The 11,769-nt window shown below is 29.8% G+C and overlaps 1 protein-coding gene across 1 annotated transcript; it reads left to right on the top strand.

Annotated features, from left to right (window-relative positions):
* The first annotated feature begins 2 nt into the window (after positions 1-2).
* Positions 3-11,490, top strand: LOC145311904 (uncharacterized). The gene is made up of 14 exons (XM_080150942.1): positions 3-124; positions 375-427; positions 2,369-2,490; positions 2,678-2,708; positions 5,510-5,561; positions 5,891-5,958; positions 6,724-6,834; positions 7,574-7,622; positions 8,260-8,332; positions 8,825-8,882; positions 9,351-9,415; positions 9,946-10,030; positions 10,614-10,735; positions 11,045-11,490. Exons 1-14 carry the CDS (start codon positions 30-32, stop codon positions 11,180-11,182), a joined length of 1,122 nt encoding a protein of 373 aa, XP_080007068.1. The 5' UTR covers positions 3-29; the 3' UTR covers positions 11,183-11,490.
* The last annotated feature ends 279 nt before the right edge of the window (positions 11,491-11,769 follow it).

Genomic DNA, 11,769 nt, shown 5'->3' with positions numbered 1-11,769 from the left:
TTTTCAGTTGTATTAAACCTTTCAAAAAAATGAACTTAAAGAGAAAAATGACAATTACTGGAATATATAATCTGTGCATTGCAGTTTTCCTATTGTTAATGATAAATACGTTCCTTCTTGTAAGGTGAGTACTTTCAATTTTAATAACTAGTGGCTACGCCCATGATGAACTTTGAGGTTGGGAGGAGGGAGGGAGAGGTTGACCCGACGCTGTAAGTATAAGTTTTAGAAAGGAAAGTTAACTTAAAAATATGGAGTGCTATTTTTTCTAGGGGCAATTCCTTTAAATGCCCCTAATAGTATAAGGCAATATAATTATCTACTTCTAAGACACATATCATTGAACGACAACTAATAAAATTATCTTTTTATAGGAAAGAGAATATTCTACAAAGTCATACAAGCAAACAACATAAAAATGGAAAGGGTAAATTATACATTTTTTTTCTTCAGGTTTTTAGTGGCAAAGCTACTCTAGGGGAGTTTTGTCTATCTATTGCCTGCCTGCCTGTCAATCATTAATGTTGACTCAAATGCTCTCAATGTAGGGTTTATTATATTATATGATTTCAACAAAAAAAATGCTCTTGAACGTAATTGTCTTTGTTATTGTTATTTAAGTTGAGCTTCTCTACATTTAGATATGTACAAACCTTTGATCGTAAAGAGAAACAGCTATGCTCTAAAAGAAGTTGTATCAACTTTTTTGCTTTTTATTTAAGATAGCTAGCCGGTCCTTTCAGTAAGTAGTAGATGTAAAATTTTTCATAGAATTCGGATATGCAATCGGTTTTTTTGTAGACCTCTTATTTTTTAAGTAATTTAAGTTTTTTTAAAAAATAATTAAGTCGGTTTTAAGGTACTAAAACGCAACAAAATAAAAGAAGAAAATAGCCAGTATAAACAAAAATAGTAAGATCTTTAATTTGACACCTTACTTTTAAAATTCTGTTGAGTAATTGTTGAAAAAATCTATTTTTTTAACCTCGGTTTAATCAAAACATTAAACCTAAATATTTTCTCATACAGACATAAAAAATATGGGTTCATATATACCATTAGAATGAGAAAAATAATATGAATCCATTGTAAGCAAAATTGAAAAAGTTTTAAAAAATTGTAATAAAAAATAGAAAAAATAAAAAAGTTATTTTAAGAATTGTAACTACTAAACTAGCCAATCACAAATCGCAAAAATTGACGAATCGGGAAGCTTAATCTATAAAATTAACCTATAGAATTGCCAGAAAAAAAGGAGAACGTTCATACAATATATACAATAGATACTACAATAAATATAGTGATATTAAAGAACATGTAAAGAATGAAAAATTATGAACAAATATGCATCAGTCTGTTTATAAACTTCAAAACAATGCAGTTAAAAATACATTATTGTTTCTTGTGTTTAAAAAATATCTGCTACATTGCATTGTCTTTTGTTTAGGTTTGGTTCAGGTTTGGTTCAAGCTAACCCTTTAAAGCCGAAAATTATGATTCTTAAAATAAACTTATTTTTTTTATTATAGTTTTATAAAACTTTTTCAATTTTGCTTAGAATAGATTCGTAATATTTTTCTGATTCTAAAGGTATATATGAACCCATGTTTTTTATGTCTGTTTGAGAAAATATTTAGGTCTAAAGTTTTTATTAAACCGAGGTTAAAAAAATTGATTTTTTCAATAATTACTCAACAGAATTTTAAAAGTAAGGTGTCAAATTAAAGATCTTACTATTTTTGTTCATACTGGCCACTTTCTTCTTTTATTTTGTTGCGTTTTAGTACCTTAAAACCGACTTAATTATTTTTTTTTAAAAACTTAAATTACTTAAAAAATAAGAGGTCTACAAAAAAACCGATTGCATATCTGAATTCTATGAAAAATTTTACATCTACTACTTACTGAAAGGACCGGCTAGCTATCTTAAATAAAAAGCAAAAAAGTTGATACAACTTCTTTAGAAATATTTTAATCTTTCTATCAATTTTAAATCTTAGATGATTTTGCGTAGTATCTTTATAGTACCTTATTGCGCTCTTAAACCCACCTCCTGCCTTCCTTATTTTTAAAATTAATTGAAAATAAGGGTGATTTTTTTATTTGTTTATAATTGATGTAAGGTTAAATTATGTAATATTGACGAGTACTGTGTAGCTCAGCATGGTTAGAGCACCGCAGATGTAGACCTTACAGTGTCAGGGCTCCCTTATTTTCAGAATTAACAGGAGGGAGGGGGGGGGGGGGAGGCTTATCAGTGCTCAACAAGTACTTTAACAATTTTGTAATTGCTCGGTTGTATATATAAATGTATCCTTAACTTCACATATTTTAAATTTGAAATATCTTGAAATATTTACTTTTTTAGATTTACTACTGGAAGCACTTGATAACTACAAGGCCTACGCGTGTAAAGAAACACTTCCCTACAGCAGGCACCAGTTTAATGTTTCATTCATTATTTGCTTCAAAGATCCTGCAGTTGATCCGGTAATCTTTTTTTGGTATTTGTAGGTTTGGACTTCTTTTTTTATAATTATTTTCAATAGAGCACTTTTTAACACAATAATTTATAAAAAATATTATGTTATACATATACATTAAAAAAAGTTATTAATGTAGTCTTGTATAGCTTAAAATGTTAGATGTTTGTACGACTGACTAATGTTTTTTTTAGATGCTGTCTACATATTTTCTAGCAAATGGATGTAAGTATATGATTTTAATTTCTTGGTTTTATCCTTATATGAAATTAACAGGATGTTTGTCTGTGTATATGTATTACCTAAAATCTCGCTAACAACTTTACCGATATTGTTCTTCTTTAAAGTGAAGCTTCTTATGGTACCTCCACCCTCCCAAAAAAAATTCTCCCCTAAAAAATCCTTTTTTTACTTTTTCACCTTAAAACTAAAATGTTAAGTGGAGAGTCGACCCTCCCTCTCCAATCGAGTGCTACGAATTTAATTTATAAATAATCGCCAAACTTTTTATTATATAAATGATATCATTTTAGTTTGTTTAAACTACTAAAAGAAAACGCTCTAAAAGAACACAATATTGATATTCTAAAGACATCAAATAAAACACACGATAATCTTTTTATCCCCACATGCACCCACTGACTTACACACACACACACCTACTAATACCCACGCACACCCACACAAACACTTTGTTTTCAATTTGTCTGGATAAAGTTGTCGTTAACCCTTTTGAATAGGCAGGGATATGAATTTAGTATATAAGTTCGTGGATAAACAGGGTGTTTTTTTTAATTTCTTCATTGGGTTGGGGCATTTTGTATAAGAAAAAAATATCAACAAATTATGCTTAAAAAACCGGTTTTTCCAAAGTACCTATTTTTGGAAGATTTTTGGATCATGACCAATTTAAAGAGTGTGCAAAAATGCGTACATTTTTAAATTCAAATTGCGCGGCTTGAGTTAATAGTAGAAAAATGTTATGCATATCGTTAGAATCGTCATAAACTCTATTTTTTGGGTGTTTAAGAACTAATCCTGTGCTACGTATAGTTTAGGAGCTACGTGGTAAAATGTCCCAACTTACTTAAAACTTTTCAACCTTTCTCACATTTTCCAACGTAGCTTCTATACTACAAAATGCATGAATAAAATACATATAAATATTTCCAAAAACTAGAGTTTATGACAATTCTAACGGTATGCATAACATTTTTCTACTATTAACACAAGCCACACAATTTGATTTTTAAAAATGTACGCATTTTTGCACACTCTTTAAATTGGTCATGATCCAAAAATCTTCCAAAAATAGGTACTTTGAAAAAACCGGTTTTTAAGGCATAATTTGTTGAAAATCGCTAAATATTTTTTTCTTATACAAAATGCCCCAACCCAATGAAGAAATTAAGATATAGATTATTAATTTCTGTCAATGGCAAGTGGGTTATATTAAGCAATACTTTTGTTCCATTAAAAAAAAACACCCTGTATTGACAGGGTATTTGTCGTCAATTTAGCTTGCTATTATACACCTCATTTTTTGGCCAGTTTATTCATCCAGCAGGAGTTAGGAGGATCAGGTAAAAGGGGTGGATGGTGATTATCGTTGTTTTAGCCTACTTCGAGCATTACTTTAGTCTTTATCATAGTACATGGAAATCTGGTGCAACATCCAAGTAATAATATATCGATTGGCAGAAATTATAAAGAGTAGACAATAGGAGGGAAAAAACTTTACCCTTTTTAAAAGTATTAGGATTAAAATGAGAAACTCATTTATTTCTTTATTGAAATTAGTAAATGTTTTGAACTGACAGATCAACATTACATTTAAAATCCAAAACCCTAAATTTCTATAAGTCCTGTTTACAAATTGACACATGGCATGGAGCGGAAGTTAATTTTGTTGATTCTTTCATAGTAAATATGGCATTTTTTAACATGGAAAAAAACTTAAAACAGTTAAGATATCACCACTCACACATTCCCTATTTTTGGTAAGCTTTATATAGGTTCCTGGCGTTATATTTATCGATTTATCTATATTTATTCCTATAATCCTTTAATTTGATTGACAGATTAAAATATAATCTCATAATTTATCCATGATTTGTAATTAAATGTTTTTTATAAAAAATAATTCATACTTCAATAACTTTTTTGTCTTAAGAGATTTTTTTGTCAAATAAAAATTTTTTTTTCTTTTTACTAGCTATGTTATTAAAGTTTTTTTTTCTGCAAAAGCATCCCAATCAAGTAATGTGAAAAAATGACAAATTACAGTTTATTAAAAATGCTTTTGTGAAGAGCTAAAAAGCATTTCACCTTAAAACTCATTAAGGTACTTTTCTTGGACCTTTTTCTAAAATAATATTGAAATTCTAGGATTTTTTTATACATAATAGAAAAGTTATCTGATTTTTCTTGCACAACATTTTTCACATAAAGCATTTTTGGAAACTATGTACCTATCATAGAGGCCGCATTTTTAGAGATAACGACAAACACCTTTATAAATTTGATTTACTTTTTTACAGAGAACAAGGACATATACCCTTTTTTTCTGTATTCCTTCTGGTTGTGTCAGAAAAACGGAAAACGCAGTTTTTTTCTGAATCACTGTGTAGATATTAATGTTCCCTAACAGATTTTTGAGGTTAATTATAAATTATCCCTGTCCCTCCATAAAAATATAAGCCACTTTTAGTAGAGGAAGGTCTTTTAATAATTTTTGTGCGGTTTTTCGTACCCCCTCCCCCCAAAAAATTAAACCTTTGACATCCTAGATAAAGGCCAATTCAAGATATAAGATATAATCCTCCGGGATTTAAATAAACTTTGATTGCTTCTGTCACTGTGGTCACAACTTAAACTTTGCAATAGAAACTTGAGATTCAAGATGGATTGGCCAACCCATATTCACGTTCTGAAGAATAAATTTAAGGAAAGAGTACCGAGGGCTTGGGATAAACCAAAGTTAAAACTATTATGTAATACTTTTTCATAATTAAAAAATGTGTTAGATATGGCAATGAAAGGATTTGCGGAATCCAATAATACAGGCACTTCTTTAAGGTATAAGTTTTTTTTATTTTTTTCATATTTCTGATTTTTAAATATAATATGTACTGTTCAAATGCAACTTCGAATTTTTTATCCTTAAATTTCTTTTTAAATCATCTTTTTTTTCTATCTACTGCATTGAGCCATAGCCATACTGAGCTCCAATCCTACAGGGGTTATTACATCTTTCGTTAAAAGTTATGTATACCACCCTCCTCCCGATAGTAAAAATTAGCGAAATAGTGAAATCAGCTTTGAGAGGCAGAATTTCACTTATATTCTGAAAGATGAAAGGGAATTGTTTTACTGGTAATTGGAAAAATATTGTTATAATCTTATAGGTTTGAAGAGCATTTGATAAATGTTTGGTTGACTTTGCTACATAATTATCCTAAAGCAGTTGTTCTTGGTAAGTATGTTAATTTAATAGCATAGCTATTCTATAACTGTATAATCATTTGTATAAAAGTATCAGGAATAATTTGTTTGTTTGTATATATGCCTGTCTGTCCAGAAAAGGTTATCATTATTTTGGAGGAGGGCATAGACGTCCAAGGGGGGGGGGGGGGTAAAGGGGTGATTACCCCCCCAAATAAAAAAAATGCCTCTATGAAATAAAGATTACCCCCCCCCCAAAAAATTTTATTTTCAAAATTTTACCCCCCCGCCCCCCAAATTAAAAAGCTTGGACGCCCCTGGGAGAGGGTAACTTTTTTTTAAAATTCTTGAAACTGTTCTTTAAGTAATCGTGTTTCTCTGTCGTCATTACTGCAAAATGCTAACTATCTTTTCTACTCTCCCTCTTTCTCTCTCTCTCTTGTGGTTTTTAGAAATGTATTGTCTATTTTTATGAAGTCATAACTACAAATAAATTTCTGTTCCAGTGAATTTAAATTTATTGGAACCATAAAATGACCTAAACTGTTTTTTTTTCTTATTAACTTAAACCTTTTAAATAATTCATGGATAAAATTCTTCAAAGAATATGAAATTTATAAGCTGTTTATAGTGCTTATAAAAATGACGTCATACAATACAAATAACCAAAGATAGGCCAATGCACAGACTAAATTATTAATGGACCAATGGTAGGCCAGTATGACGTCAATTTTTATAGGCACTATAAAAAAACTTCTGAATTTTTTTCATGCAGGCAAACATTCATCTTTTTCAGATATTGGAAGTAATATAGGAGCCTATACTTTGGCTAGCAGAGCTATGGATAATCCTGTAATATCTGTTGATATGGACCCACATAATCAGGCTCTACTATTCAATAGTTTAGGTAAGATTACTATATAGATATTAGAAGCTATGTAGTAATAAATATTTTCTTGTTTTTTCCAAAATGATGCTACTTTTACGTTTTTAAAAGCGAAGCTTTTCTATGATTAGGGTAGGTCCGTCCGTCCGCCACAAACGGATAGCTTTTTCGTTAATTTAGGCATGTTAGAATTGTCCTATCGATTTCAAACTTTGCATGGTGATTCCTTTAGTAGTTAGGTACGATTTAGAAAGCGTAGCAACTCTATAATCATTACAAGAATGTCCGTATGTCAATTTTAAACATGTTGATTTTTTACTTTTTTAACAACAAATTTTTATGTGATATAATCTTCCGATTGATCTGATTTTTGGTATACTTATTCCTGGGACAACAAAGCATAATGTTATAAGCGAAGCAACTCTATAATCAAGTCCTAAAAATGTAAATATGTCCATACACATTATCCTGTATCGAGCAGTTTTTTAACAAATTAACTTACAATTTTGCTTCGACTCTTATACATTTATATTCTGATTATTCAGTTCTGACACTATATAAGTGTTAATGTCCGTTTGTCCTACCGTTTCAGTGCTTCGCTTTTATGGATGTTGTCATCCTTGTTAATTATACTTTTTATGGCGTTTTTATAAATATTTATAAAGCCCCTATATTGAGCTCTGACCCTGTGTTACATTACCCCTACCTGGATCTCCTAACCCTAACTCTTAAATAGGAAATAATCTAAATATTAATGTAGTGTTAAGTGAGCTTAGTGATGACAATATTCAACTTTTAAATCCTATCAGGTATTGATCTATTATTATATAATATAGTGTACAATCTAATAGACATTACAAAATAGTAAATTCATTCTGTCAACAATAAAAGAAGATCATAATAAGAAAATATTCTAATATACTCTAATAGCTTTGATTCTATATGATTCTATAGGCACTCTTATAGCATTCATTCTAAAGCAGAATACAACACTTTTTATTTAGTCAGTCAGTAACAAGAGCTGATATTTACAGAGATGCTCAACATCTAAAAAATAAGATGCGCTGATTTAAACTGACCGTTTGGTATTTTCAACTCTATCTAAATTTACAATTTCATAACCATTGTCAGCGTAATGTTCGTTTGTTTGTTTGTTTAAGATATCTTTGCTTTAATGGATGTTGTCATCTCTGTTGACAAATTTAATTATGAGCACAATAAAGTAAATTAACAAGGAACCCTTGGATATTGGAGGTTTGTCCAAATTCATTTTGTCACAAAGAAGACAGAATATTGAAATCCTTAGTTTAAGTTTTTTAACAAGTTTTCTAACATTATGATTTCACTTTTTTAAAGTCTACTGGCTTTTGAAGCTGTTTCCCTGAAAGTGATAAAATAAACATGGGACTCTTGAAAACCCTTCTGTTATATTGATAATTTTTTCAGTGATGGTAATTATGAATACAGTAAAACAAATAGACATGGCACACTTATGGATCCTTCGGATAAAAGTAATGAGGTATCAACTTAAGTATATTTCATAATTTTGAATGTAAGACCGTCTGATTTTATGCTATATTAAAAGGGAATATTATTTTTTGGATGCCATTTAAAAAAGATCTACTTTGAATCTTCTTATGATTGACAATCTCTGTACCTGTCTTTGATTTATGCACATGAGCTTCGCTTCTTATGTATTTTATATGTGTTCTCATCCTTGTTTGTAAGTTTATAAAATATATCCTATTTTATAAAGTAATAAAGTTTTTTTTGTCTGAAGCTTAGTATTTGAATATCTACCGAACTGATTGAGTTCTCCAGTTTAGGGATGGTTTTATGATATTTGAATTTTATAAATGGTTTTTGGGCTATTTCATTATTATTATTATTCTATTATCTTCCATTAGAGAGCCTCTAGGTCAGGGGGCGCATCTCTAGTACATATATAAGATAATACATATATGAATTATATAAATATGTACCCTTTCAACTATACAAGTAACAATTTTAGGAATTGTCAGAATCCTTGAATCTTGATTTAACATCCATTACAATATTGGATATATTTGGTAAGTTATTCTATGGATGCGAAAACTTGTATAAAAAATGCAGTGATGATGCCAGCTGTCCTAAAATGTATTTTTAATTACTTTGTATAGTTGGAATATGAAAAATGTAATTAAGCCCTTTTAAAGAATAAGTTTGAAAACAAATTTTAAAAAAGTAAAAGTCAAGGGCTATTCTAAGATCAAGAAAATTTACCATTCAATAACTCACAGAAATCTAAATCAATCTTGTATAGAAAATTGAAAAATGTTAAAGGTGTCAACTCAGAGTGTACTTAGATTTGTTTCTTTAGTGTTTTTATGCTCAACTTTCTATATTTTTACTGAATTTTAGTAACCATGCTTAGATATAGGAAAACTTTATCTTAAATCTAGAAGAATAAAATGTTCCGTAAAAAGTACTTTCATAATAACATACAAATTCTAAAGTATAACTTTTGATAACATCTAATGATATTGGTTTTGTTTCAGATAATTTGTACACAGATCGAGATACCTTTTTAATAAAACTTGATATTCAAGGGTTTGAGTGTAAGGTAAAAGCTCTTTTTATTTCCTCTTTTGATCAGGTTTTATTCTAAGTTATTAGGTTTTCAGAGGTTTCGGAGTTAATATCCCATAACATGTATGGCTCTAAGAAAATTTCAAATTCTTATTCTATTACATAAAGTAGGTTGTTTTAGTTTGTTGGTTAAGGTCTCGCTTACACTGACTGACCCTATATTGTGTTCTCCATTTTAGGAAAGTGTCACATAGGTTCCAGGTTGGTTCAAGGCTATATTTAGATTAAAATCTTTGAATGATTTTAGGGCTATTTTGCTGTCCGCTTACTTCCACCTTACAATACGCTTAGATGCTATAAGCTAGTATTTACTATAAAAATTGGTTGCTTTTTAAACCTACATATTCTGGTAAGATCTTTTAAAAGGTTTACCTATTATAAGTTTTTTTTTGTAAAATTGCAACGTTGTTCGATGTATATAATTGCCCTGTAAAAATCTCCTTGAACTAACCTTTAAAAATTGATTTTGACACTGGCTAAAATACATACATAACTCTTTTACAGGTGCTGAGACAATTTCTAGAGATGGAAGCTAAACCTAAATTTGTACCTTACATTCAAATGGAAATGATAATGCATTGTGAAAAAGGTAATCTCAATATTGAAAAGCGAAGCTACTCTACCTATCCGTACTTTTTCTGGCTATAGAGAAGAGTCTCATTTTTCTTCAAATATGATTATAATTATATTTAAAATCTGATTTTTATACATATGTACATAAGTGTATGTGTAAGAAAGTAAGTATTCTTTTTAACAAATTTTATGACCAAATTAAGTTCATTAATATTTCAAGTTAATACACTCTAAAATATATCAGTTTATTGCCTTGTTTACAATAAAAGGAATGTCCAATTTAAAAAAAAACAGTGGGTGTGAAGTTTTCTGTATATTGATTCATAAGTAGGGTACAACCGACAAGCAAACTAATTAGAAAAATAGTTTAGCTTATTGCATGATTATAGATTATACTTTTAATTGACTTAAACCAATAAAATTACTTTTGGACTGGATGCTACAAGTGGCAGTCCTATAGTTCATCCAAAAAGTTTAAATTTCTAATCTCATAGCTTTGATAATGAATGTCGGACTTTCCCTTTTTTCATCGCTCTACAATTTCACATCCCTTTGATGAATTGTTGTGCACGCCACTGTTACTATATAAAATATTTCAGATAATAAGTACTCTAATTTTGGATATGCAAGTCCTTGTGTAAAGACATTTCACACTGAGTTTCTACCTCTGTTGGAGAGGAATGGGTATATACCACATGTTCCCTGGCCTATTTCTTTTCAGGTAAGCTTTTCCTACAACTTAAGCTACTGCACATTAACAGCAGTATACGCTTCTTGTTAAACCCCGTCATAACTTAAGGCGTATAAATGATAACTACGACTAGCATCTAGTATGTAATTTAATTTGTACATCGATATTTCAATCATAAAACAAAATTTAAGTATTCTGTAAAAATACAAGTAAAGGTTTCGTGATTTTTTCCCAATACGATCTTACCTTTAAATTATTTTGTCCATTTTTTATTTCTTTGTTATTCGCTACTTATTTAGAGAGTCATTCTTGATTAAATAATTTCCTTTTATATTTTAGGAGATGAGTAAAGTTTGTTACTATGATGTTCTGTTTGTTCACAAAGATGCAAAACCATTCCCTTACTGGGATGAAAATCTTTCCAAGAATAGTTTTCTAGTCAACTTTCAAAGAGATACTTTAGAAGAAAATATATAAACATTATAAAAAATATTTTTAGATTTATTGTTTTATTTACTTAAAATTTATTATATTAAACACAAACGATTGTGTCCAACAGTAGTAAAGCAGTTTTAATTAATAAGCAATATATATATGTCGACAACTGAAACACCCCTTACCCCCAAAACGTTAGGGCTTATACCTGCGGTGCCCTAACCCTTCGGGGTTACCTTGTACCCAATATACTATACAAAAGTAACGGGATCAGTGTCTGATTCTGTGTAACAGTGTAACTTCTCATAGGTCCTGCGAAGGTTTAGAACTATTTGGGGGAGAGTACCACCAACCCCCAAAGAGAAATTAGACCTAGAAAAAATGCCCCCCCCCCCCAAAAAAAAAAAAACACAATTATTTTACTTTTTCATATTAACACAAAATTAATATTGGGGGGGGGGGGGTAGAGGTCGACTTTCCAAAATAGCCAACAACCCTCAAGTGCCCCTAGAGTTACTAGTATTCAAATAAAGTAATAAGCAATGAAAAACCTACAACACCATCCTCCATGAAAACGTTTTGTTTGTACTTGAAAATTATTTGGTCTATATGAATATTCAGCAAATATT

The sequence above is a fragment of the Acartia tonsa genome, chromosome 2, assembly GCF_053477335.1.
Source record: "Acartia tonsa isolate MP-2025a chromosome 2, ASM5347733v1, whole genome shotgun sequence".
NCBI lineage: Eukaryota > Metazoa > Arthropoda > Copepoda > Calanoida > Acartiidae > Acartia > Acartia tonsa.
Note: the sequence above shows the minus strand (reverse complement) of the source record. Positions and strands in the feature narration are given on the sequence as shown.

Bases quoted from the DNA above. Each gene is read 5' to 3' on its own strand.
- LOC145311904 (XM_080150942.1), top strand. From the start codon at position 30: ATGAACTTAAAGAGAAAAATGACAATTACTGGAATATATAATCTGTGC. The intron at 8,883-9,350 runs GTAAGTTATTCT...GTTTTGTTTCAG, and splicing joins TACAATATTGGATATATTTG to ATAATTTGTACACAGATCGA. The intron at 10,031-10,613 runs GTAATCTCAATA...AAAATATTTCAG, and splicing joins GATAATGCATTGTGAAAAAG to ATAATAAGTACTCTAATTTT.